Source organism: Hibiscus syriacus, unplaced genomic scaffold (genome assembly GCF_006381635.1).
Source record: "Hibiscus syriacus cultivar Baekdansim isolate YM2019G1 unplaced genomic scaffold, ASM638163v2 tig00111769_pilon, whole genome shotgun sequence".
NCBI classification, from domain to species: Eukaryota; Viridiplantae; Streptophyta; class Magnoliopsida; order Malvales; family Malvaceae; genus Hibiscus; species Hibiscus syriacus.
Genome location: NW_024063172.1, coordinates 918,896 through 946,609, shown reverse-complemented (window position 1 = coordinate 946,609; position 27,714 = coordinate 918,896). Strand labels below are relative to the sequence as shown.

At 32.1% G+C, this 27,714-nt stretch overlaps 3 protein-coding genes across 4 annotated transcripts; all 3 read right to left on the bottom strand.

The window, feature by feature from the left end:
• LOC120169726 (ultraviolet-B receptor UVR8-like) lies at positions 1 to 24,789 on the bottom strand. Of its 2 annotated transcripts, XM_039177848.1 has the most exons (13): positions 24,785 to 24,789; positions 8,602 to 8,705; positions 6,738 to 6,924; positions 5,411 to 5,557; positions 5,135 to 5,216; positions 4,450 to 4,605; positions 3,021 to 3,194; positions 2,320 to 2,391; positions 1,710 to 1,781; positions 1,460 to 1,578; positions 855 to 940; positions 720 to 772; positions 1 to 367 (listed from the first exon to the last, which is right to left on the bottom strand). In XM_039177848.1, the coding sequence occupies exons 2-13, from the start codon at positions 8,699 to 8,701 to the stop codon at positions 287 to 289; spliced, it is 1,329 nt and encodes a 442-aa protein (XP_039033779.1). In that variant the 5' UTR covers positions 8,702 to 8,705; positions 24,785 to 24,789; the 3' UTR covers positions 1 to 286. The 2 variants fall into 2 exon arrangements, with proteins under 2 accessions (XP_039033779.1, XP_039033778.1); XM_039177847.1 differs by lacking the exon at positions 24,785 to 24,789 and having other exon boundaries at positions 8,602 to 8,900.
• On the bottom strand, positions 14,444 to 17,275 carry LOC120169727 (psbP domain-containing protein 2, chloroplastic-like). The gene is made up of 3 exons (XM_039177849.1): positions 16,928 to 17,275; positions 16,652 to 16,807; positions 14,444 to 14,952 (listed from the first exon to the last, which is right to left on the bottom strand). Exons 1-3 carry the CDS (start codon positions 17,234 to 17,236, stop codon positions 14,692 to 14,694), a joined length of 726 nt encoding a protein of 241 aa, XP_039033780.1. The 5' UTR covers positions 17,237 to 17,275; the 3' UTR covers positions 14,444 to 14,691.
• LOC120169728 (ras-related protein RABC1-like) lies at positions 21,862 to 27,248 on the bottom strand. The gene is made up of 6 exons (XM_039177850.1): positions 26,987 to 27,248; positions 26,373 to 26,441; positions 25,676 to 25,741; positions 24,404 to 24,525; positions 22,181 to 22,309; positions 21,862 to 22,067 (listed from the first exon to the last, which is right to left on the bottom strand). Exons 1-6 carry the CDS (start codon positions 27,120 to 27,122, stop codon positions 21,960 to 21,962), a joined length of 630 nt encoding a protein of 209 aa, XP_039033781.1. The 5' UTR covers positions 27,123 to 27,248; the 3' UTR covers positions 21,862 to 21,959.
• Between the last annotated feature and the right edge of the window lie 466 nt (positions 27,249 to 27,714).

The following is a 27,714-nucleotide window of genomic DNA, read 5'->3' as shown; positions in this document are numbered from 1 at the left end:
AAAAGCCAAGCAAATAGATACCATTAAAAGCCATCTTCTAGTCCTTCAAGAACTAAAGAAAAGTATGTTGACATTGCCTAGTGCACTCCTACATACTACAAAGCTCAAAATAGTAATAATAATAACAGCACAAACACACTCACCTTACTCATAAATGCCCTCTCCATTTATAAGGCTTTGCTGCATGGAAAAAAAACATCATCCCTTTATTCTTCGATGATATGTTAAAAGACGATGCGATGATTCCCACATTTTTAACTTGCATTTTCAGACTGGATGCGAAGAATCACATTCGCATTCGCTTTACATCGGTCTCGGGGACACTCACATCACCACCGTCACCCCTTTCGGAATGAATCGTTTGCCCCTGCATGCACGTTATGGTAAGTGGTCAATGGCATCATGAAATTGCAGGGTAACAGAAAAAAAAAACGTGGAAAAAACTAGAAAGTTAGATTCGATCAAACTACTTTCAATTAGAAATGCATGCTTTTGGTGACTTTCAACATGGAGGTCGAAGATACTTTTTCTCGAAATATTCGAGTTGAACATTGTAATACACAGACGACAGACTCAATGTAATAACCTAAATGTTTAAACCCAGAATATGCAGTACGAAATGTTGAAAGCATTGCCGAAACAGTCAACTATATATGCATGCAGCTTGAAAATTGTGTTTAAAAGGTTTCCAGATTCTGTTATATGTCATTAGAACTTACACTTTCATCGGGGACAATGGCGTATCGCTCAGTTGGAGAAACCCAGGCTTTACCTGCAAATAGAACAAAGAATATTAACTCATCAATGAAACAGAAAGCAAAGCAGGAAGGGCGTCTAATGCAATTACACAGCACCTGACAACGGATCAAGCTTTGAAGATTCTATCTGCTGCCCACTCGAACCATCAAAACTTAAAGCCTCTATAATCTTTGGAAGATTCCTGAAAACAAGAATCGAAAATGTGAATAAACAGCAGAGTGTTCAGAGTTTCCAAAAAAGCACATTGAGAGAAAAAACGTCTGAAAGGTACTGCATTTAAAACTGACCGAGAATAAAATATAGCGAGCAATACATGTTTGAATTAGAACCAATGGACAAGCACAATAATTCAATAAAAGTTAGCTCTCAGTGCTGTTTACTCTAATCACTCTAGATCAAACCTGTCTCCTAATAAGAACTTCCTTAATCTAATTCAAAATTTCATGATTACAAATCTCGGGTCCAGAACCTTAGAGAAAACAGACATCAACTCTGCTCGGAATATACTCTCAAGGAACTACACTTTTCTCACTCATATAATCAGTTCAAAACCCTCCACATTTTCAGCACTCTCTAATTATTTTTGTTAGTTTCATTGTTTTAGATTTATCCCTACATGTTATCCTTAGAGCTCATCATTCTAATCAAGGATGAAAACATCCACTGGTCATCGCTTGTCTAAAAAAGAAAATGCTATTACCGGTCCACTGATTCTCCATGCCCGAGCTGTCCATTTGTACCCCTTCCCCAAGAGAAGACATTTTGCTCTTCGGTAATAGCAAGTGTATGCCTCCACCCACATGAAACCTGAACTACTTTCTGCCAAGTAAGAAACATACACATGAGAAGAGACCGCTTCACAAATCACAACTATTATAGGATTCCGAAATAACTGAAACCAATCTCATCAGTTATCTTAACATTCAGAAGTTACAGAAATAGGAATGTGCCTGCTCATAAGGAAATTTAACTTGCACTGGAGAGCAATGATCAGTGTTGTCACCAACCCCGACCTGTCCAAACTGTAAATGAGGTAGAAAATTGAAACAATATAAGTTGGACGACAGATACTGCAGGTAGTAAAGCATGGACAAATCAAACTAAATGAAGAAAATGCACTAATTACTTATCAGACCTTTGACAAATATTCATAATCATGAAGTTAGTTAAACATCTCATAAAACCTCAAGACACATGCACCGGTAAATTTTTATCCTGCAGACAAGTCTATCATGTGTTTGGATAATTGTTAACATAGGTATGGTGAAAATTTTCGAAGTTTTTCCATGTATTTGTAGGATTGTTGGAGGTCATATTCCTATGTCAGATGTCGGTACTTCAAAAAAAAATGAAGAATCAGAGCAAATATTGTCCATCTGCATGTACGCATGTCTACCAAAATTGAAAGATGCTTAGAGGGAGTAATGCCTCAACTAAAATACATATGAAAAGGGCTCCAGGTTCATGATTAATGTTTTTGCAAGCAAATTGACTAATTCTGCAACACAGTGATAGATGCATTTCAAACATATACAAGGAAAATTGAATTTTTTTTAAAACCTTGTTCCATCCCCAGCCATAGAGTTTTCCACCAGAAGTGAGTGCCATTGTATGTCTCCATCCACCTGATATCTAAAAATATTCAAACCAAAATGCAACAGAAATAATTTCAAACAACATATCCTGAAAAGAAAATGGTATGATACTTCCCACAGAATGACTAATGAATAGATATGATGGAAAGAAAATGGAAATATGGAATGAGGTATAACATGCATAAGATACCATGAAAAAGAACAACTAATGAGGCATTAACATTAGATAAGCCTAAGAAAATGGTACGATACTTCCCACAGAAAGTTCTGCAGGGGGTGGGGGTGATGAAATATGATATCGCCAGAATAATTCTACCTGGTATAGGTATATGATTTTATACTAGTTCTAAAAGGTTAGAAGGAAACTAAGTTGAACTTAAAGGCAAAACAACGCACGCAACAATGAAAGTAGTCACCCCCTTGTAAATAAATAGCAAAAAGAAACATCACAGACTGTAAACTCCCAACTACCTGATGCAGAACAAGGAGGGAAAACAAGGTAAAATAAATATCAAATGAAAAACTAAGAACCGAAGAAAAAAGGAAGGCAAACAGGTAGTATAATCCAACACTGGAATAATAACCCATCAAAAGCCATGAAACCTTGACATGAACTTAATTTCCAAAGAAAGAAACATCGCAGATTGTAAAGTGGAACTGTTTCACCTGCTTAATAAAACTGTCAGCTAAAGCTTCCACCTTATGTGGAACCAGATGATCCTCAAAGTTCCCATGTCCCAGTTGACCATATTTGCTCCATCCAAAAGTGTATAATTCACCAGCATCAGAGACTGATATAGTATGTCGCCATCCACAAGCAACCATATTCATCTTCTCTCCCTGCAATAAAAAATTCTTACTACAACAGAAAACACGGAAACAAAGGGCTTTTAGTTTGAAATGACTAACGCTTAACATATTGGTCCTGCCATTTTTTCCACAAAAAATACATGTTCTTGAATGAGTATTTGCAGTCGAATGTTTTTTAGAAAGTCAACTCTTTTTCAAAATGCCACCATGTTGCTAGCATATTCTTCAATGGAAAGATGGGATTTTGCCTGAATGGTTTACTTTATTATTTCCAAAGTTTGAAATTTGTTATCATATGTATAAAATTATTCTTGGTAAATGTTTGGCTGATAAAATGCTCAGTCTAGGAAATAAACTTTAAATATGATTTATCTTTATGCTTTATAGTAATTCAAGATTGGATCCATGGCTTATGCTTGTAAGTTTACTCTTGATGATCATCTTGATGAAATATAATCAATTCTTGATTCATCTGTTGTTTTTGTCAAACAGATGTTTATATGATTGTTATTTAGAACTTTTAAACTTCGGTGAATGAATTACTTAGTATCTTAAATCATAGTTGTTTATGGCCTATAATAACTTGTATTAACATAATTATTTATTTTATGGTGACATTCCTTCTCACATTAAACTGAATGATGAAGATGAATATGCATCCCTTAAAACTTTTTATCCATTCAAGGCTGTCAAAGATTGTTTTATTTATAAGAATCGGAGGTCTCGTTAAAAACCCCCTTCATAATTGTGTAAAAGATTGATATATATGACATGCTTGATAACATTACCTTTAGAATCACCTTTTAGTCAATTAAGGTGTACTATGCTACATGGCCTATAGCTTAATTGAATACTTCTTGAAATCAGCATATAATTTGAGCTTAAAAAACAATTTTGTTTCATTCAGTGTCTTAGAGATACATCTACTAATGAAAATCTTCTAAAATGATTTTCCAAGTCTATGAAAGGAGAACTTCAGATAAGCATGAAAGAACTCATTTCAAATAAAAGCAAACAACGTATTAGGGCTATATTTTTATGTACCTTCAAGAAAAAAACTTAGGGAAAAATAGACGAAATAGTTTAATATTAAAAACAAAATGAAAGAGCTGATACTTTAAAATACCATGGGAAATGGGAAAAATTAAAGCAGCAGATGAAAACTTTCTGAAATAATGTAACTTCATATAGATTGCATTCAACCTTAAAACGAGATGTTATGAGTTATCAGTCTTGCATATTTATTGTGGATAATCAAACATCTAAGCCTAAGTTAATGACTTACACTGAGAGTAGAAACCTTCTGTGGAACTAAGCGATCATTTCTGTCACCTAATCCCAAGTTTCCATACCGTCCCCACCCCCATCCATAGAGCGCACCATCTTCTGAAACAGCTGCAGTATGCTCAGCACCAGCAGCAACCATTTTGATGGAAATACCCTTTAACAGACATAAAGTACAAGGTGATAATCACTTCAACACATTGTATATGAAACTTTTAGCTTGATTAAAGCTTCAAGAAATAATTCTTCTTTAGGTTGAAGAATGAAATTAGACAGAAAGTTCAATTTAACTAATGGTCGAACACATTACAGAATTCCGAAGTTTTCTTTTTTTGGCAAACACATGCTATAACAGGTTTCCTTCACATAATCACATATTTTTCATCATAAAATCAAAAGAAACTGTCAAATCTCTCTCATCTCTGGATAGTATCACATGCTAAATGCAACTTCCAATTTGTTCAAATAAAAGTCCTACATTCTTGAATCTTGACATCGAAAAATTTAAAGTCTTATAGAATACAACTTTTGAGCTTAAAGCAATTCATAATATGATTATAATGAAGGTCAACAAAGCAGGGAACCTGGATGCAGAGGTTGGCTTATTTTAATGCTAAAGTACAAGCAACAAAAAATGGAGCCTTAGATGAATATAAGTTACAGGACAATCTAATAACACACAATACCTGAAAGGCTTGAATCTTTTGAGGCACAAGAGAGTCTTCAGTGGTTCCAAGACCAAGTTGACCGTTTTGGTTTCTTCCCCAACTTCAATTAAATTCCCAAAATGAAATGTAAAAAAATGTTAAAATCAATCAGTAATAAGAGCAATCACAAACATAAATCTAAAGAAGCAACTGCAAAACTTTGGGACAAACTTCTACATAAATTTAAAGACATCAGACACATGAAATAATTTTGTAAGACATAAAAAAGAAGAAATATCTTAAAATCAAACCAACCTCTGCACCTCGCCTTCCATTGTCACAGCTAAACAATGGCTGTCCCCGCAAGCAATTTGTTTTATCCTCAGACCATGTAATGCTTTTATTGGTTGAGGAATGAATAAGTCACTAAAATCTCCATGACCAAGTCTTCCAAAGTCACCCCTGGCATCAGTGACATTTAGAAATATGCATCTCAATAGGGTTGAAAATAGAAAAAAAAAACTTGAGAAAAGGAAAACATTGCACTGTAGTATAAGAAATGTTACCGTTGGATGTGAGAACTCAAAATTTACTACATTCTGAGAATATGATATACGTGGTAATATTAGCTCTACGATTACTAACAGCTGATTTAAAATCCTACATGAACAAGCAAAATGGATAGAAACAGGGATTTAAATAGTGTCCATTCTCGGAAAATTTACAAATCGATTCATTTTCCAAGTTCGAAACAAAATGTACAAATCTATTTTCCTCCATTAAGAAACATTTAAACCTAGCAATCACATAAGCTATTTTGCTTTTAAGAGATTGAAAATTGAAAGAAACAATTTTTGTTCAATGTCATAGCCAACTTCAAACCCTCTTAGAACTCTCATGCTTGAAATCATGCATCAACTAAGAGAAAGTTCCCTTAAATAATAAAAGGAAATACAAGGAAATCTAAGAAACTGAAGAATAGAGAACTTTTTTTTGATAAAAAGGGAGGCCTCGTTAAAAAACCCCTTCATAACCGTCAAGCTACAAGAGTGGCTCAACGGACATTCGAAGGAGACAAAAGGTGCCTCAAAATTTTATTGCACAGATACCAAGTACAAGAAGAGTACAATACCACCAAACACAACCTGCCTACCACCTCAACAATGCACAACATTAAACTACATAAACACAGCAATGACCAAACCCAACTCAAGAAAACTATATCCTAAAAACAATCAACCAAACGCAAGCATAACACAATTGACAAATATAACCAAAACTTCCCCAAATACAACAAACTCAATGCAACAAATATATCCCAACCAATTAGCCTATCCCTAGCTTAGAGAATTCATCCGTTTCCCAGTTAGCTGCTCTCAACACATGCCTAACAATAACACCTTTATCAACCACAATCGAGGCGATATCTTTAACTATGGACAAGAACAACAGGGTGGTGGTAGCAGGATTCTTGAACCAATCCACAACCACAACACTATCAGATTCTAAAATAAGCCTTCGATTCGCCAACATCAATTCTGCTGCCACCACCCTGTTGTTCTTGTCCATAGTTAAAGAATTGCCAACTCTCTTAATTGCCATCAATTCTGCCAGAATTGGAGGGCAAGAATAGAGAACTTACCATCCCCAACTATAAACTTCCGTGCGAGACAATGAATATGCAGTCGTATGATCAGCTCCACAAGTAACAGATAGTATATCAAGTCCATCTAATGCACTCAATTGTGTCGGCAAAAGTCGATCTTCCGCATCACCATGCCCTAACTGCCCATCCTCTCCTCGTCCCCATGAGCAAACAATATTTCCAGCTGTTTGATTATCAAGAACAAGAATATAGATTCAAGTAGAATACATTATACATCCTTGAGATACACAAATAAAGCCTAAAAAAATTACGATAAATCTAAAAATAAAGAAGCAATAAGACAATACTATTTATGACTTAAGCTCTCAACTAAATCTTCAGCACCGTAGAGTACAACAATAACAATGTTGTTTCCATACACATATGAGACATTCTATGAGTTACTAAGATCAGGAATGGCGGAACATCATGGTTCCAGGAAAGTTAAATTAGTTTCTTTTGTAGTCAAGTGGCCTGCAATATCCAAAGCCAGGAGCAGGATACAGGCCTTTGAAGGGAATAGAAAGCATAAAAGCTAAACTCAACTAAATCTTCAGCACCGTAGAGTACAACAATAACAATGCTGTTTCCATACACATGCATATGAGACATTCTACGAGTTACTAAGATTAGGAATGGTGGAACATCATGGTTCCAGGAAAGTTAAATTAGTTTCTTTTGTAGTCGAGTGGCCTGCAATATCCAAAGCCAGGAGCAGGATACAGGCCTTTGAAGGGAATAGAAAGCATAAAAGCTAAGATCCTATGTTGCTCAGACTCTTCGTGTTTCTTGATGTATTTTGTGCCCAACACTGTGCTTGAAACTTAATTTCGATGCGGATGTGAGAATATGACCCTCCTAATACATGAAAAGCTTAGAAAAAATTGCAGAAACCAATACTAGATACAATCTGTATTGGGCACTCACACCAAGGTCCAAATAAAATAGCTGAGAACCAGAATATAAGGAGCAGTGACGCACCATAAACTCTTAACGTTCTTCACTAATCATAAACTGTGCATTATTTGTTTCCCTACAAAGAAAGAATTAATCCAGACGAAAAGCTTTTTCTCTGTGGCATAAGCGAAAGGGAAGTATCGGATCGGTTTATCCACATTAAAAACATACTATAAATAACTTGACCACAAAAAAGTTTCATTTGTCAAGTGTTCAACAGTATAAAGTATACAGTAATTGATGTCTTAATAGACCAAAGTCAAGGAGATATGAAGGAGAACTGCTTTCGAAGAGGTAACGAACTCTAGATCTATGCTGCTCCGACTCTTATTTTCAACACAAAATTATGGGGGATACTAGTGACCTCCAAGGATTCCAGTACATAAAAAAACTCGAAAATAAAAACAAGCCATACTCGTAGAAGACACGAACCCATATCCGATACTTGCCCAAGTTAGAGTATCATAACCCTAGACAATGTTTCAATTTCTCATTGCAACATAAAAGTTATCTTGAAAGAAGCACCTTTTTTTCTTTTCTAGATTCCTATTCAAAAACGTAATGCAATGGTTTACTCACATGGGAAAAATCAAGCATGCAACCAATTACTGATATTTTTCCAACATTTAACAGTATAGATTGGCCTAAAAGTCAAGAGATAAGATAAGAAAAAGTCCCACCACGTTGAAAACCAACATAACTCGAGGAATGCTAATAATCAGAAGCAGAAGAATCAAGTGACAAGGAAAGCTAAAACCAGATCACGATACAAAGGAGCAACACAAGAAAAATCTACAAACTTCGACTGATCAGCACAAGATATCCAGTTTTAGCGAATTCAATAAGCAGAAACATAAACAAAGCAGCTGAAAACCAATGGGAGAAAAAGGAAAGGGCGTAGTACATAGAAGAGCAACGGAGTGGCTAGCACCAGCAGATATGAAAAGAACCTGACGAAATGGACCGGTGACCTCGCTCATACTCACATCCTCCGCTTCCGCCATTGCTCTTCACCCCCACAAAACAAAACAAAACAAAAAATCTCTCTATCTATCTATTGAAGAAAAGAGTAAAGAGATGGTTGAAGAGAGAGATTTATGAGGGGGTAATAAATGAGGGGGTATTTGTTTGAAAGTTTGAATGAGAATTAGGAGGATAATAATGGTGATGGAGATGGAAATGTAAAGGAAAGTAGTAAATAGGGGAGAGTGGGGAAAGGGCTTTTTGTAGTGTGACAGAGGGAGTACATGTGCATTATGAAGACGGGTCGAAGGGAAAGGCTTAATATACTATTAAAAAAATGCGTTAATTTTAATAAATTTGATAAAAAAATTATCATAAATATTATTATTTTTATTATTTTTATTATTATTATATATTTTATCGATTTTATTAACATATCCGATAAATTACTATTATTTTATTTTTTATTGATTTTATTATTATTGAATACTTTATTGTAAATATTAAAAAATATTAATATTTTAAATAAAAATAATAATTTTTTAAATAATTTTTTATTATTTTTATAAAAAAATTAATAATAAAACCAATAAAAAATTTTTAACCGCATATTAAAACTGTGACACGATACCATTTCCATAGATGACGGGGCCTCTTAGAAAACGATAGCTTTATGTTTATACCAAATGTGATGAAAATACAAGACGTAACTAGACCCTATTTTCTCTCTCCTCTGTCATCTCTCTCTTGAAATATCTTTGTCGACATCTACCCATATTCATTTATTCGAGTGTTTCTACTGGTAGAATATATTATTCCTCGCTAAATATTACTCGTTTTTATTGTATTCATTGAATTTTCGAGTGGCTTCTATTTTGATTTATTATTATTATTTTCATATGAAATGGTATTTTTTATTATTATTTAATATAAAAATAATTTTAATATTATTTCGAAGTGGATAATAATCGATGATTACTTTAACTCTTTTAAATTTAATAATAAAAATATTAATTTATTATTTATTTTAAATTACATTTATATTAAACAATAATAATAAATATCATATCATAATAAAATAATTCAAAGTGATCAAAACAGAAATAATTCGAAAGTTTAGTGAGTAAATTAGAAAAAATTAAAAATATAATGATGAAAATAAAAGAAAATGGAGATATAAAGTAAAGTTCAATGAAAAATAGTATAATTTATTCTCTTTATATTTAGATGAATTATACATTGGATATATATATATTGAAATTAATGTGTTCGTCTTAAATATATGATTAGAGATAAAAAAATTTGAGGATATTTTTATAAGATTTATAATATGAAATTAATGTTTAATTATACTATTCCTTTAACGTTTTAACAATATAAAATATAAAAAGATTTATAATCATATATTAACAACAGTTTAAATTAAATATTAATTTACTAACTGAAATATGATATAATTTGATCACTCTTCATCATTAACATCACTCAAACATCGCATTCTTACAACTTTAATGTCGAGTGCATTTAGCCCAATACATAGTTATTATACATCTATACTATCATACTCGATATTTACTACATACACATCGATGCCATCTCTTGATGTTCCTCCGTCAATACCACCACAATTGTACCCACAACCTTTGTTACGAACTATGTCATACATTTAGCTAACACACTACTGTAAATGTTTTAACGAAAAATGATAAGTTTAAAATATAATAATAGTTGAGTGATCATTTTATAACTTTTAATAATAATAGATTCAACAAATCAATATCCTATAATCGAAAGATCATTTTATAACGTTTAATAATCACGAGATTTTTTTCAAATAAACCCAATAATTCATTAAATTTCAATAGCATTAATAACTATATCGTTTTTTATATATTTCAACTCATCATAAGCTACAGCCCAATGAGCCAGAGCTTGCTTCATCCAATCTGCCTCGTTATACTCAAAAAAGCAATATAGACCAATCGTGTATTTTACCTACTCGACCCGAACCGAATCGAAAATTTTACATCATCTATCCTATTAGATCCGATCATATTTTTTGAGATAAAATTCGAACCCGACATGAAATAATAAAAATAGGGATTTAATTAAAAGAAAAAATATATATAGGGGGTATTGTTGCAATTAACCCTAAAAATATAAGATAAAATTGTAATTTTCTCAAACCGGGTTAGGTTAGATATTTTTCATCATAAATTCAAACTCAACCCGACCGAAAATGACCTTTAAAAAACTTGATCCGACTCTACCTGAATCTATCTTTTAAGAAAAGACTGACCCGATTAGATCAAATTAAATCGAAATCTATCGAATTCGGGTATAATGTGTATACTTAATTTTACCCTTTCCGTTTATTTATACGAGAGGAAGGGGACAGTTAATAAAGAGGCAATTGATTGCCAAGTGGACCCGTTGGATTATTACAGCGTAACTATTTTCTTTGATTTCAGTCAGTTTTTTCAACTACCAATTAGAAAACCCACCAGATCCCGTCCTTGCCCATTTTTTTCTTTGATTTCAGTCAGTTTTTTCAACTACCAATTAGAAAAACCCACCAAATCCCGTCCTTGTCCATCTTTTTTTTCTTTTTACTGTTTCGCTTCATTTTCAAACAAAAATGTTGTCCCGAAATTAGTTTTGATTTAAAAATTAGTTTAATATTAAAATAAGTGTTCAAATTATTATTATTTTCTAAATAATTATTTAAATTATTTTTTTACTCTTCTATGTAATTAATGTTACAAACGTTACCCATTTTAGTTGTCTAAACCATCAACGGAATTGATTTCCTCATTAAATGGCACACGTCACAATCGGATGATTTTGAAATTTACTTTTTAAAAAATATATTAAAAATATTATTATATTTGTAAAAAAATTAACTTTTTTATATTATAAAATAGCTCCATAATTTTAAATCTTAACATTAATATGTCGCCGTCCTTTATGGTCGCGTCCATCGTCGTCGATGTAGTCTTTGCCAACCTTCTAATTATACACTGTCGCATTTACCGTCGATTGGTTGTCGGAATCGCGTGGGATGACGTTTTTCATCATATAGTTTGCGAGATATAAAACGTCGATTCGTTGTCGATCGATCACGATTTCATTGGGGGTTTTGGTCGTCAGAGAGAAGTGAGGTCGGGTGGAGCTTCGACGACGACAAATGACGATCGACATGGGTTTAGACGATGAAATGAAGGTTTTTAAAGGTTTGGATTATTTTAAAATGTTTATGTTTTCTTTTTTTAAAAATATATAATTTTTTTTTATTTTTAAATAAAACTTTTAAAATTATCAAATTATGACATGTGTCACTTAACTGGAAAATTAACATCGTTGACGACTCGAACACCTAAATGAGTAACGTTTGTAACTTTAGGCACCGTGGTGAGTCAAAAAATAGTTTATGTACCTATTTGGGAAAAGAGGTATAATTTAAACACTTATTTTTGTATTAAGCCTAAAATATTAGATTTGTTCAATATTTTTTAGATTTGAAAAATAATTGGTTTTGAATTTTGATAATCATTAATCGAGTAATTAATGTCTAATGATATTTATATTATTCTATTTTGTATGAAACTAAATCTTAATATTAATTTTTAAAATGTAATTGTCTCCCTACTTAATCAAATAAAAAGTAATCAGTTCTAATGAATTTTAAGTTTAAAAGTCGATCATTTGGAATTAGGTTAGGAAAATATTAATTAATTAATTAATTAAGTGATGTATTATTCTAGTCGAGTTAAAAGATTTTGAATTATTCGAATTGATGAGTCCTATTTTATAACTCGGAATTGACTTAAATTTTTTTCAAATCAAATCAAATTTATAAAATTCAAGTTGAGTCAAATTTTCAGTTTTCTATTTAAATTTAATTATAAATATTTATAATATTATTCGATTTCAGTTTAAATGGTTATATATATATATATAACAATATATTCATGAGTGATTTTTGATAAAAAAAATAAAATACGAATATATTTCTTTTATGTGTAATATACATATATCATACATAACTGAGGGAATCGACTTAAACTTAAAAATTTGTCTACTAATTATTAAAACTTTTGAGTTGTATTTACAACTCAGTTTGAACTTGAATTTTTTCGAATTAAGTCGAGTTTATGAAATTACAACTTGAAATTATTTCGAGACGATTTTTTTTCAAATTGAGTCTAATAAAATAATAATTTTTTAAATTGAGTCGAATTTTATTTACAAGTGCGGTTGTTGTTGAACATACCATGGCTCTTATTGCTTCTTCCAATTCTTTAATACTATTGTTCACTTAAGATTACATGTCATGTTTATCAATGTTACTTTTAGTTAATATTTACATGATTATTTTAAAAATATATAAAAAAATAAATTTATTTAAAAAGTTAGACCAATTTAGAATGAGATTTTTTTTAAAAAAAATTGAAATGTAACTCCTTCAAATTAATAAATTGTCAATTTTTAACGTGAGTTTAACTTATCGATAAAATCGATCTATATATTATTTTAAATATATTTATATTATATAATTAATAATTTAAATTATCTAAATTAAAGTTCAACTTAAAACCTAATCAGTTTGACTAATCCATTAAGTCGACCAAACCAACCTTTTAAACCCATTTACTCTCCCTTAATTTCTCTATTAATAGTCTCCCTTAATTATCTTTAAAAGCACACACATTCATGAGATTTATTAAATTTTCAACGTGTAACCTCTACCACTATATTTTGTTTCATATCTTAGTTTAACAAATGAAATATTATTGTTACATTTAAATGGTTGTTATTTGCAAAGGTCTCAAATTCGAATATCGAAAACTGTATGATATTTGAACGATCACTTCAAATGGTTTAGAATTTTTAAAATAAATATCACCACTTATAAGCATGGTGTATTAAAAAAGAAGAAGCAAATTAAATTTTATGGATCCTCTATCAATGATCCAATATGATACTCTCGAATCCATCAGATTTTATGAATCGAATTTAAAATATTGCATTTATAATATATATATATTTAACATTTTTTACTCATGCACAAACTACACAACTTCATTACCTCTTGAAATCTCGAGTTTGAACATTGTAAATGTTAGAAATATGAACGTTCATTGCCAAAAGATTGAAAATATTTTAACAGATACTATATTGTACTTACGTGAGATGTATAAAAAACATTATTTACCCATTAAATAATATAATTTAGGCAAAAAGGTATTAGAAATCCCTGTACTTTGGGGGAGGGAATATGACTATTCTATTGTCTTTTTTATCAATGTGACTCTCAAACTTAGAAAACAAATCCAATATAACCATTTGACTAACGTTTTTTGTCGTTGACTGTTACAGTACTAGAAGGTGCAACTCATCTGTCATGTTTAAGTTACTAATTTAGCTCATCTGTCATGCCATCCATCACATTAATTTGCCACCCTGTACTACCATATCAGCATCGTAAACTGCCAAGTCAGCAACATGACGGTCAAAGGGCCACATTAAGTTTATTTTCTGAGTTGAAAGGTCACATTGAGAGAAAAATAACACGAGAGCCACATTAATTTTTTTAAAGTACATGGACCTCTGATGCCTTTTTACCTATAATTTATCTTCTCAGATTTTGATACATTTTTCAATTTTCACTATCACTTAGTAGTTAAAAGAATCGTTATTGTTCCCAAAGGTTACGAGTTCGAACGTCAACTATTACCAAAGTGATTGGACCTTCATAACATATACTACTTTATAATCAATATCATTTTTAGTCTACAATAGTTTATCATCAATAAAGTTGCAATGGAGTTATTATAAGTGTTGATAACGCCAATTAATCAATTCGTTGTATGCCAGTTTTCATTTTCAGCAGTCTGCAGGTGGTATATCTTCCTATACAATTTAAACCAGACATGGTACAAAAGAGTGAGCAGCAAGCAATTACCAGGCTCTGAATACCTATGTGTGAAACAACGATGTCATCGTGCCGGAATAATACTTCGTCCGAACACTACGTCGAACGCGCCACATCGAACGAACGAAGGATTTCTTCCAACACTGCTCTTGTATGGGCATCAAGAGGGCTTTCGGGTTTGTCTGAATGAGCAATGTTAAGGAGGTAGAGCTTCTTAGACGCCACGAAAGCTGCCGAAAGGATCCTCTTCATTCCTCCCCTGGTGCTATCCACTTTGTACTCGAACTCGTACACTTGTAAGCCTCCTCGACCCGGTCTCTCGGCAACTCCGATTACCTCGGCATCCTTTGTGCTTTCCTGTAAATGAAAAGGAGTACTGTATAAAACAACCATGTTTAATTGAACATATCTTCTAAATATTGAATAAGATGTTCAGCACATCAGATATTCCAAGCTTTGAGTCTAACAAGGAAATAATTTACATTCAAAACATTTGGAATGTATTGAGGGATAGAGTTCAAATAGCAGTATGGTGGTCGCGGTGGCGTCCGAAATCGTCATCGCTGAAAATAACGGTGTGAAGTGAAATCACACCAATAACGGGGTGTCGTGGCCACTATTTAACGGACAGCAATCAATCGAAGCAATAACATACCGCTATTATGCTATTTTATTTTATTCTTGAAAAAAAAAGTCATTTAAAAAAATCAAATTGTTTAGAAAAATTCACGACTCTGCAATGACCGTAATAATATCCGTTATATCCGTAACTACGATAAACACAACGCGACCGCAATTTAAATCCCCTAAGGGTCCTAATTGGTCAGCCGAATACCCTAAAAATCTAGAAATTATCTATGAATGATCATATTCATAAAACCAACTTTTTGAAATAAAAATCCAACTACACTGGCAGCCATATGGAAGAACAAAAACTGGTTGACATTGGATAGACTGAGGAAAATTTGTTCTCAAAGGGCCTTAACTCTATCAACATGAACATCAATGAGTTCTTTTTTTTACTCAGCAAATATGATTTTATTAAGGATTTAATCAAACAATTCCAAAACCTAAGTTGTATGCATCGTTAAAAACCTTCCTAAATCTATAGAGAAGAAAAGAGTACACACAACTAAGTAAAAGCTACGACTCGATCGACCAAAATCAATAAGCCACCCTGAGACACCCAACTCAAACCGAAAACAATGAAAATCACTTCAACCAACAAAATCAACCTTTTCACGCATACACCATGGATCTTGGGGATCAAGAAGCAGTATGACATATCTTTTGTATCACCATCACCCCAGAAGTACATGTAACTTTTGTATCTACAAATGTACACTACTAATTTGACAATTGATGCACACTTTACAATGTATTGTCCTAAATCTAAGAAGAGAAGCAAGGAGACTATCCAGGCACTGCCAGTACTACACTTTTCCATCAAGTTCATTTCTATTTATCTATCTCTCCCCTTCTTAGTCTTCACACTCAAACAACACTGTGCTTTCTAACACTAACCATCAAACTGTTGTTATTGACCTTAGGGGTGAACAAAATTCGATTCAACTCGGAAAAATTGAATTTTTCGACTCGATGCTAAAAAAATCGATTTTGCTTGTAATCTAATAAACTCAATTTGACTCGAAAAGCTTTTAAATTTGAGTTTAGTTATAAATAGAACTATAATAACTCATAATTTTTAGTAATTAGTGAACTAATTTTCAAATTCGACTTGAGTCCCTTAACTTTGAAATATATATGATAATAGAAATTCATTCTAATTGAAATCAAATAGTACATAACATTATAAATATTTACAATTAAATTTAATCAGGAAATCAAACAACTCAATTCCAAAATATTTAAGTTTGAGTTATGAAATAAGACTAATCAACTCAATAACTCATAAACTTTTGACTCGACTCGATAGAATATTCACCCCTACTCGATATGCAATTATTTATCTTGGTGGACACTGATCATGAAAATACAAATACATTCCTCAGAGAAAAAATGGTAATGGAGGCCATGAAAGTGATGAAAATGGTACCTTGCGTTTTTCAGCCTGTATAAGCTTATCAGCCACAAATTGAGGAGTGCCAAATTCTCCAAGGCGGTTTAAACGAACCGGGTTCACAACAACCCCGACATTGTTACCTCCCACATTCGCTTCCTCAAACAAAACAGTCGCCCCTGCTTTCTCAACCTTAGCCACCCAAATTGAAAAATTTGAAAAACCAGAAGTTTGACGAATTATAAACTTTTTTTTTCATTCATTTAAAGCATCATGCTTTATCTTATTCTTACATAAATGAAAAACGAGTACCTTGATCCAAGAAGAAGGCCTAAGCAGAGTGAAACCCTGTTCATAATCTACGTATCTTTCGAGCTCCAGATCTTTTGCAGGCAGAGCTTTGGCATTGCGAGGCGAAAACCCAATGAAGACGAGGGATAAAGCTGAGGAATTAAGGCTTCTCTTGGTGAGGGTAAGTGGAGATGGCAAGGTATCTTTACTGGGAATTTTGTTGCTTCCATTAAAGTGGTGTTCGAGAGCTTTGGGTATGGAAGAAGGGAACTTTGGAGAGGAACGATGGCAATGGTTGTAGTGTGGAAGAAGGCAAATTTGGGAAGCCATTTTAGTGAACAAGAAGCAAGAAGCTATTTTTCCGGGATAAAACTGAACGTTCCTAGTTGGTTAAATTATGCTTTAATTCTCTTACTTTTCCGTATATTTATAATTTGGTCCTCTACCTTTTATTTGACTAGGTTTTAACCCTTTCATTGTGTGGTCCTAGTATGGTAAAAAAATGTCCTAATCAAATATTTAAGATTGTAGACTTTCGTTATCTTATAATAAAATTAAGGTAAATTACGTATTTATTAGTTAAACTATTATTTTTTTCATTTTAATATTTAAACTTTTAATTTTTTTAAAATCATACCTAACGTTTACATTTCATTTCGTTTTAGTGCTCGTCCTTAAAAACTTAACCTGCTTAGTACCTAAATTATCAATTTTGATCCGTTTTAGTAGCTAAACTTTCAATTTTTTCAAAACATAAAGTTAAATTTTGAATTTAGTACTAAAATTAAATAAAAACTAAAATTTTTAACGAGCATACTAAATGAAACTAAAATTAAAATTTATATAGATTTTGGGAATATTAAAGTTTAGATATTAAAACAAACCAAAACAAAACATTTTAGTTGATTAAATTATTCTCCGAGTCCCTTACTTTTCCGAATATTCAAAAATCAGTCCTCTACCTTTTATTTGACCAGGGTTTTAATCCTTTTATTACGTGGTTCTAGTAAAAAATTTCCTAATTATACATTCAGTTCATCTAATTAAGATTGTAAACTTTCATTATCTTATTATAAAATTAGGGTAAATTATGTATTTAGTACCTAAACTTCCAGTTTTGGTATGTTTTAGTATTTTAATTTTTAATTTTTTCAAAACCATACTTAACGTTTAGTTTTCATTTCATTTTAGTACCCATCATTAAAATTTTAACGTGTTTAGTACCTAAACTATCAGTTTTGGTCTGTTTTAGTACCTGAAATTTTAATTTTTTTTTCAAAACTTAACATTAAATTTTCAACAGAGGTATTAAAATGAAACAAAATATTTTTTGATTAATCTGGGATAAGTACAAGGCAATATATGTTTATAAATAACTCTGAACCCTTTGACATTGAATACTCACACCCTTGACATCTATAGTGCTCGAACTCGGGTCCTCAAGAAATAACAATCATTTCTTTACCGCAGACCAAAACCGATAGTTTATGTAGCATAATTTACCCATAAAACTATTGTCTTATATTTGTATAAAAATAAAAATAAAATATTAAAACGAATCAAAATTGATAGTTTAAATAACATTATTTACCCATAAAACTATTGTCTTATATTTTGTATACAAAAATTAAATCCTTTATCTTCGTTACGAAAAAAAGAAGTTTAGCACAACCAATATAAACCAAACACGTAGTTTTTTCTTATTCTTTTTCCCCTTATAGTCTCCTCTTTGTTTTGACACAAATTTACCACATTTCACGTAAACAAAATATTTGAACACGTCTAAATTCTAACCTAGGTAAAAAAACCGTCATCAATAGATATTTCTGATGCCATTGATCAATAACATGGAACGTGATGACAAAAAAACTCATTTCATTTGAATCTTTTCTTGTGATTTTCCGTTGACTGAACAGATCCTGCGACTGGCCAAACCTACATATGGACCATCACTTTCGTTTTGTTTAAGTGTATTGTCGCCGGAGGCGGTTGCCTCTTTACCTACATGCCCACCCCTCATTCCGACAACTCGATCTTGCTTCCGGCTCTCGGGTTGTCCCCCGTCTGCATGCCTTGGATCTTCGGATTGTGACAGTGTTGTATCGGTTGACGTCGAGATTCTTCGAGTTCAAGATGGTGATTGATAGCTTGTACGGTGACGATAGTGGTAATGCCGATACGAAGACTTCTAACTTAGGTGGTGGTGGTGGTGGTATGATGGACAGAGTCTATGCAAATAATGTAAAGCCGGGTGAAAATAAAAATGGTGGTATGGCCAAGAAAGTAGTGACGAGATTGAAATTCGGTGAACCATTTTGCACGATTAATTCCAAATGATGTATGAAACGATTGCAAAAGGTTGGACTCGTGACCGTGCAAGCAGTTTTGTTTATTTTTTAACTGTAGGGAACCAAAACGAAACAAAAACATAATGTTAAGTATGATATTTTTTTAGAAATAACTAGGTGACCAAAACAGAACTATGAGAAAAGATAGGTGACTAAATACATAGTTTACCCTTTATATAAAGAGAAAGAAAAAGAGTTATGTTCGTGATTGTAGATAATTATAGGGTAAATGACACATTTAATACCTAAACTATCAGTTTTAGTTTGCTTTAGTATCTAAACTTAATTTTTTTTAAAATCATACCTAATGTTTAGTTTTTGTTTCATTTTAGTACCCATCGTTAAAAACTTAACGCAATTAGTACCTAAACTATCAGTTTTGGTCCGTTTCAGTACCTAAACTTTCAATTTTTTAAAAAACTTAACGTTAAGTTTTTAACAGGTACTAAATATACAAAAATTAAACTTTAAGTATGGTTTTGATTTTTTTTTTGAAAGTTTAGCTATTAAAATAAACCGAAACTGACGGTTTAAGTATTAAATGTGTTGTTTACCATAATTATATTTATCTTTTAAGAACCAAAGATGTTGCTTAAATTTCATGTGGAGGTTGCACCGTTTTTGCTCTACCAAAGTCTTTTTCTTTGTTATGAGAAGTGCAAATTTGATCAAAGAAAGAACTATTGTATTCTCAATATTTTTCTTTCCCCAAATTCTCCTTATTATTCTTCTTTTTCTTTTCATTCTACTTGTAATATATTAATAGCATAGGGACTTCTTTTGCAATTTCAGAATTATTATCATGCTCTTTGCCCATATCTATGGAGCATTTGTTTCTCAAAAGACAACTTTTTGAACATGTTTTTGTCATTTTTCAATATTTGTTTATTAAGAAGACGTGAATCCACTACACGATTTCAATAGTTAAAAGAATGGTTGTCATTTCCTTAAAATTTAATATTTAAATACAACGTCTACATGAGTCTTTGACGTTCTGAACATATATTATCTTATAATTAACTCAGAAAATAATCCATACCTCATTTGAAAAACTCCCTAAAATGTCTATTTATGAGACCTATACTAATAGATAGAGGTGGAAGTTCATATTGCAATTTAAAAAAAAATGAATTTGAATTAATATAAATATACATTCCATTGATTTTTATGATATCCAATAATTTTAGCATTTTTAATAATCAATACATATAGAGTTTGAATAATTTTGAGTAATTTAGTTTTTGGTGTAAACATAATTTTAATAACTTTTATGTACCAAAATAATAGTTTTAATTTAAACTTTATTTTTTATATAATTATAATTTTAATATTTTTTTCTTTATATACTAAAATTTGTCAAATCTATAACATGTTTGAAAAAATATTATGTAAAAAATATATTTTATAAACTATTATCAACAATAGTTATGGGTAAATTATGCGTTTAGTACCTAAACTATCAGCTTTAGTCTATTTTAGTACCTAAACTTTTAATTTTCTTCAAAACATACCTAAAGCTTAGTTGTTTCATTTTAGTACCCATCGTTAAAAACTTTAGTTTTTATTTCATTTTAATACCTCATTCAAATTTACGTTAAATTTTAAAAAGATTAAAAGTTTATGTACTAAAATGGATCAAAACTGATAGTTTAGATATTAGCATTAAGTTTTTAACGATAGGATACCAAAATTAAATGAAAACTAAAAATTAAGTATGATTTTGAAATATTTTTGAAAATTTAAGAATTAAAACAGACAAACTAATAGTTTAAATACTAAATACTTAGTTTAGCCAATAATTATTGATGGAGTGATGAAAAAAAGTCATTTAGGGTGCGTTTGGTTCACGGAATGTAAGATTACCAATGAGAATGTAAGATTACTAGGGAATAGGATTACTAGAAATGTTGTATTTTGTGTTTGGTTGGTTTAGCAAGAATGTAAGATTATCGTGTTTAGTTAAAGAAATAAAAAATTATTAAAATATATATTTGACCAAATTGTTATTATTATATGTTTGTTTTTTAACAAGTTTGAAAATATTTATATATTTTCTTTAAAAAATTTAAATTCATAAATTATATATATATATATATATATTTTTACAAAATTGAAAATATAAAAAGATTTAATGAAAGGGTAAAATTTTATTTTAATCCCTGAACTTCATATAAAATTTTAATTAGACTTTTTTTTTTTGTAAATGTAAAATAATTTAAGGATAAATTTATAATTTAACCTACATAGAATTTTTATTATTCAATGACAGAAGAATAATATTTTTGAAAAAAAAAATTATGTGCATTTTAGTCCAAAATGCCAGTAATCTAACGATACCTAAGGAAAGTGAGATAATAACATTCCTGGCAATATACCCAAAAAAATCTACTATTGGTAATAAAACATTACCGGGAATAAGATTCCCGGCCAATCAAACATGGGAATATGGATTCTAATCGCCCAAACTTCAAAACTTGGGTGCCTGTAATTTCATGTTTTAATTAATCAACAATAATTAACCATGTAATCCTAAATTAAATACTTCCAACACAATGATCATACAATCAACAATTCTACACGACACGACTTTGATAAATAAACTGGTTGTGGCCAATACTACAGGAGATTCCAGTTTCATATGGGAATGCAAAATCATACAGTAAATGATGGCCAGAACCACCACGCTTGGGTTTGAGGTTTGATTATCAGCAACAACCGCTCGCAGCCGCATCGGGTTGTGGCGGCTTCTGTCTGAAGATGTTCTTTTTCACACCTTTGGAGCCCTCGACCAAAAGGCTCGGAGTTTCTAGAATCTGCATCAGTTAAAAATGCAAGTTCCATGCCACAATCATCGTCCTTGGCTAAGGAAACCGTTACGTTCACAATTACGATAAACACAATCAGTTTTAGCGGTTAATTTCAATACCTTCATAACAAGCTCGTCGAAGCAATGCTGTACGTTAACGCGTGTTTTAGCACTACATTCGATGAAAAGGCAACCACATTCTCGAGCAAAGTTTATTCCCTCTTTCTTTGTTACAACCCTCTCACTTTCCTGGAAAAAAAATCATTTGATGGTGAACTCATTTCAAAGGCTCAAATTTGTGATACCAATAACACAGTACCAAACAAACAAGTACAGAGTTCTTCAAATCATCAAATCGTTCCAATATATTTTTCCCAGCGTACTACGATAATCATAAAAGTTTGAATATGCTCTTTTAAGAACCCTAATGGAACCTCAGTCGGATACATAATGGATAGCAATAATCATTTCTGCTCATGAATTTAAAATAGGACGATAAGTCACGACCACTCAAACTCCTGCGACAATACTGTATGCATCTAAGTTCTCGGACTTGGTAGTGTGTCGGATAAGGGTATGCATATTGACCAGTATAGTAATTTTTTTCTAAGTTTTTGACGTGTTTGGGGGACTCCTTGGGGGTCCTTGTTTATGAAACTATAGTAACAAAATTTGGAACTCTTATGAAACCAAGCAAAAGCAGCCACATGCAAATCAAAGTAGTTTCAATGCAGACAGTCTTCGACTGTGTTAACCACAAAGTATTTTCTCGTCCCCCAAACAAAATAGAATACAAAACAATCAAGCCATGCCCTTTTCAAACTTAATTGCAGCATACACGCCCATCCAAGCATAGTAAACTAGCCTGACTATAACTTCAAAAATGTTCCACAAGTTTAACTATGGTAGGAATAATAGGGGAAAAGAAGGGTTTTGCATAAAGATGCAAATTTCCTAAGATGTTCAACGCCCAAATTTATCAACAATGTTCTATAGTTTCTAATCCTGGCCTCTACGTCCTAGTGCAGTAGTGGCTAAGAACTCTCCAGGGTTTATACTTGTTTGCTAAACAAAAAGACAAAATTCCATTTTCATTCAACCCTTCAAACCCTATAAAGCTCAGCACTAGTTTTTTTGGTAAAGGAATGCTCTTGAATAAGCTGAAATCAATCAAATCAGCAGGCTACCTAAATCCAGATCGCATTCTTCATGTATTGGCAGTAATGGGTATATTGATAGATGATTGAAGACCTCATATCCCAGTGAACAACCAGAATCATTATGCAAAGAATCAAGCAAGAAAACGCTTAACAAGAGAAGTATAAAAGACCTAACATCATAAACCTAACTAACAACCGAATTAAAATCAAGAAAAGGCCAACACAAGCAAGAACAGGACCCTAGGACCCAAACTAAAGCCAATCTAATTGTGCCAAGTCCAAAAACCTGACTAAATCAATCTGACAAAAGCAACAAGCTGCAACCATAATACCCAAAAACCAAAATGTATCCGATTCCAATATCCAACATCCAAAACCCAAATTGACCATAAAACACAAATTACATAGCATATGACATTGTCTTATATTGTTGAACAACATAGGAAGAAATGCTAAAGTGTAGAAAAGAAATGGGATCGGAAAAGAAGGGAGGCACTAAGGGAGTGTAGGAAGAAATACCCTGAAGCCTCAGCAACTGGTGCATTGACAATGATGGGGATCGAAGACTTCCAAACTTGGGGTAAGAGAAAGGAGCAATTAGGGTTTGACTAGTAAGGATGAAATGTAACCAAATTAGGTTTTGGGTTGAAATTTGATTACACTGGCATGGGTTTGCATCATTAAAGAGAAGAATGGATAAACAATCTTGAATGCCACTATAGGTAATGAAACATAACCTAAGGGTGATGAAGGTATGTGGTTCCCCCAATGAGAGTGAATAGTGTCACTATAGGTAATGGAATATTCCCAAATTTAAAAGATGTTTTGAAGTAAGCATTCTTATCTCAAAAAAAAAAAAACACACACACACACAAATTCCGAGCAGTAATACAAGATTATCAGACCAAATTTCCCTTAATGTATGCCTATTGATAAAGTGCCATAGAACACACAATTCCCATCCCTCACCAAGCTTCAAATATGTAACAAAATTGCTTAATTTGATTTTCCATAGATGCACATAGAAAAGCAACTGTATGTTACGAGAGACAGTGATCAGCACTATTAAGGACTAAGGGGGAAACAAAGCAAAATGTTAAATGGAAATCACATTTGGAACCAAGACCAAAGTGTCATAACGTCAAAAGCGGAAATTAGAATTCAAAGATCCCGGTAAAGTTACCTTATCAACTTTGTTTCCAACAAGCATCTTGATGCAGTCTGGATTTGTTGAGTAGAGTTCGACTTCCTTGGCCCAGACTTCAGAAAGATTAGTAAATGTCTCCCTCCGTGTTACATCATAAACTGTAAAGATCATAGAAAATCTCATACTGTGAGTTTCCAAAAAAGTTGAGAGCAGAAATACATACTAAGTCATAAAATTGACCAGAATGATAAAACCTGAATATCACATTACTGCACACATAAAGAGCTAAAAATGAAAGAGCATCTAATCTTTCAATCAAGGCCAAGGCAATATGTAAACATGGTAGCTACAGAAAATAATAAAAAAAGCAAACAAGACCATAAGAGGGGAAAAAGTGCATTTTAAGTTGAAATAAACATGATTTTACCCATGTCACAGGTGCTACTACTATTATGGTATTTTCTTATTTCAGTTATTTAATTATTTATTAGGCATATGGAGTTAATGGCTAAGAGGATTACAAGTTTTCTTACTGATGAATCTGATCATGGAGAGGAGGAAAATCCCTTTCATGATACAAGGCCCAGAAACTTTGTGATAGGAGGTGGATTGGAGTAGTCTGTGCATGCCCTTAAATTTAACACGGTGGAATTAGAAATGACGCTGTATATTTTCGTGGTAAGATGCATGTGAAAGAGAACAACGATAAAATGCCAGACCCTATTTATGATGAGTATGCAGAAAAAAGTGATGAATTTGATGTGAATTTAGTTCAGGGCGAGTCTTTGTTTTTTCACAGAGGGATGACAGCCACAGCATCATATGAAGGGGAGACTGGAGGTGAGCTGGAAAAACTTTGGTTATCTTGAGGGACACAAGGTTGGGTGATGATTCCAAGGAGGCATCAAATTGTGGAGCCATTAAATAGATCAGAAACATTTTTTTAATTTACTTCCAAAACTAGAGGGTCATGTACCTTACATATTTCAAGAGGTCCAAGTTCCATCTCACTCGTTTTCAACCCGAGTTCTATTTATTGCTCTCTAAACAACACTGACCCACCTAACAATTTCTTTGTTTCAAGTCATTTCCTTTTCATTGTTGCCATTCAGTTATCATTATATGAGGAGGAAGACCAATTACATTTCTTTTGAGGGGGGTAGGTGAGGAGAGGGTAGAAGTGATACACAAGCAAAGAAAAATTAGAGGCAAAACAATGTTTATTTCATTTCCACAAATTAAAAAAGAAATCTACTCAAATGAGAAATTAAAGTAGTAATTTCCCAAGAGAAGAAGGATAATAATTACCCATAATGACCCCCTGTGCACCTCTGTAGTAAGAGCTTGTCAATGTTCTGAATCTTTCTTGCCCAGCTGCATGCATATTCAGCATTAATAAGTCAGACTGAACCGGGGGGGAAATTCCCCCCACATGAAGTCATAAGCAATAAAAGTAACAACTTTCTATCATGCAAAATTGATTTACATCATAAAATATAATCAATAAGGATTATAATAGCAATAAGACCAATCATTAAAGGCCAAACATAGTAACCTAAATAACAAGTCTAGCCAAACTAAATGATAGAGAATGACACAACAATTAACACATAATTTGAATCATTCTCAGATATTTGCACAAAGGACATGCTTGCATCTCAGTTCAATGATTTTAAAGGAAAACAAATGTCGAGACCTCTGAAACATCATTTTTAAAGTAACCATAAAGCTCCATTTATGCAATTATCTATCTCAAAGTATGATGAGATTAGGTTGATTCTTAAAACTTCATCTTGGCCATGCCAAATGTGAGAGCATAAAGCGCCTTTCTGCTTTTTTCATTCACTTCGAAAAAGCTACAAAAGCATACCAATTGTGCCAATTGGTAGCATAACCAATTCCCCCTAGGCTCCAAAGCAATCATTGAAAATCCATTTCCATCGTACGTGAATATTAAAATCCAAGAGGAAACAGAAATAATACATTAGCAAACTTGAGGTATTACCTGTATCCCAAATTGCAAGCTTTAGCTTTTTATCCCCAGCATTTAAATATTTCACTTTAAAATCAACACCTACACCAGAAAATAAGTAGATTCTAAATCGGAAAATAAAGATAGGCAAGCAGATAAATGATTCTAACGATCAGTTTAATGTGAACGCATTGAAGGCTTACAGAAATTGAATAGTTTAACCAAGACACATTTTAAGATCACTAACATAACTTGATTTCGGGTTAAATAAAATTGTTTTCCTCTTCTACTGTCTTACTTTTCAATCGTCAATATTTCCTTTTCTCAGAGGACAAAATAAAATTATTCAAAGAACAAAAAACCCAGAAAACGTAAACCATATTTCTCATAACCATAAAGTCAAATAATTCATTTCACACATCTAACACTTGAGATCCAATGTGATTAAATTCTAGCATTTGGAAGCTCTAGTCTTACTCTTAACCGTTTACATACTTTTTTTGGCTAATCCGCCTTTTAATCTGAAAAAACCCCCCAAAAGGGAGCCTATATATCTTAATGTTCCACAGATCAAGATACTGCCACTGTAAATTATACGACAAAAAAGGAAGGATAGTTGATGAGTGCAGTTAAAAATGAATACTGACCAATAGTGGGAGAGAGTTCCTCAAAGGAATCGGAAGTAAAACTTAAAAGAAGACTGCTCTTTCCAACTCCTGAATCTCCTATCATCAGCAACTTGAACAAGCAATCGAACTCCGGTTGATTCGACGACGACGACATTTTCTAATTAACTGACCTATTAAACTATCTCAAATTAGTTCTTTCAAATAATACAAAATTTCTACGATCGGATCTCCAAAATCCGGCCCTCTCTCCCTCTTTTTCACCTCATCAACGAATGTAAACCTGAAAAACATGGCTCCAAATCATAAACATCGATTTTAATTCCGACTAGAGAAAATATTGAATCTAACAAGATCATATATTTTTATCACAAAAAAAACTCCTTACAGGTTTAGATCATTGTTGATCCTACACGTTTATAGATTTTATTTTATAAATCAAAATTGAAGATAATGCGAGATTACCTTTCAAGAAAAATCAATGTGAAGAGAGACAGAATTTGAAGGATTAAGAGAAGAAAGACTCTTGAATTAAAGCGTAAATTATATAACTAATGACTGAATTTCATCCTCACTTCTATTTTGGTCACTGTACTTTAAAAGTTTTTGTTCTAATATTTAAATTTCATAGATTGATGTTCCCTTTTTAACTATGTGATAAAATAATTTTTTTATTAGATTTTAAATTACCCGGTAAACATTGATTAATATTTTATTAATATTATTTTTTGAATTTTTTACACTCACTT

What these genes read in the sequence shown, in the direction of transcription:
- LOC120169728 (XM_039177850.1), bottom strand. Translation starts at nt 27,122, where the DNA reads ATGTCGTCGTCGTCGAATCAACCGGAGTTCGATTGCTTGTTCAAGTTG. An exon ending in TGCACAGGGGGTCATTATGG is followed by an intron (nt 24,526 to 25,675) that starts GTAATTATTATC and finishes TGATCTTTACAG; the next exon opens with TTTATGATGTAACACGGAGG. An exon ending in TCGACGAGCTTGTTATGAAG is followed by an intron (nt 22,068 to 22,180) that starts GTATTGAAATTA and finishes TAACTGATGCAG; the next exon opens with ATTCTAGAAACTCCGAGCCT.
- LOC120169726 (XM_039177848.1), bottom strand. Translation starts at nt 8,701, where the DNA reads ATGGCGGAAGCGGAGGATGTGAGTATGAGCGAGGTCACCGGTCCATTT. An exon ending in GAAGTTTATAGTTGGGGATG is followed by an intron (nt 5,558 to 6,737) that starts GTAAGTTCTCTA and finishes CACTGATGCCAG; the next exon opens with GGGTGACTTTGGAAGACTTG. An exon ending in ATGGCTGGGGATGGAACAAG is followed by an intron (nt 1,782 to 2,319) that starts GTTTTAAAAAAA and finishes CCTCATTTACAG; the next exon opens with TTTGGACAGGTCGGGGTTGG.
- LOC120169727 (XM_039177849.1), bottom strand. Translation starts at nt 17,236, where the DNA reads ATGGCTTCCCAAATTTGCCTTCTTCCACACTACAACCATTGCCATCGT. An exon ending in GGCCTTCTTCTTGGATCAAG is followed by an intron (nt 16,808 to 16,927) that starts GTACTCGTTTTT and finishes TGGGTGGCTAAG; the next exon opens with GTTGAGAAAGCAGGGGCGAC. An exon ending in TACAGGCTGAAAAACGCAAG is followed by an intron (nt 14,953 to 16,651) that starts GTACCATTTTCA and finishes TTTCATTTACAG; the next exon opens with GAAAGCACAAAGGATGCCGA.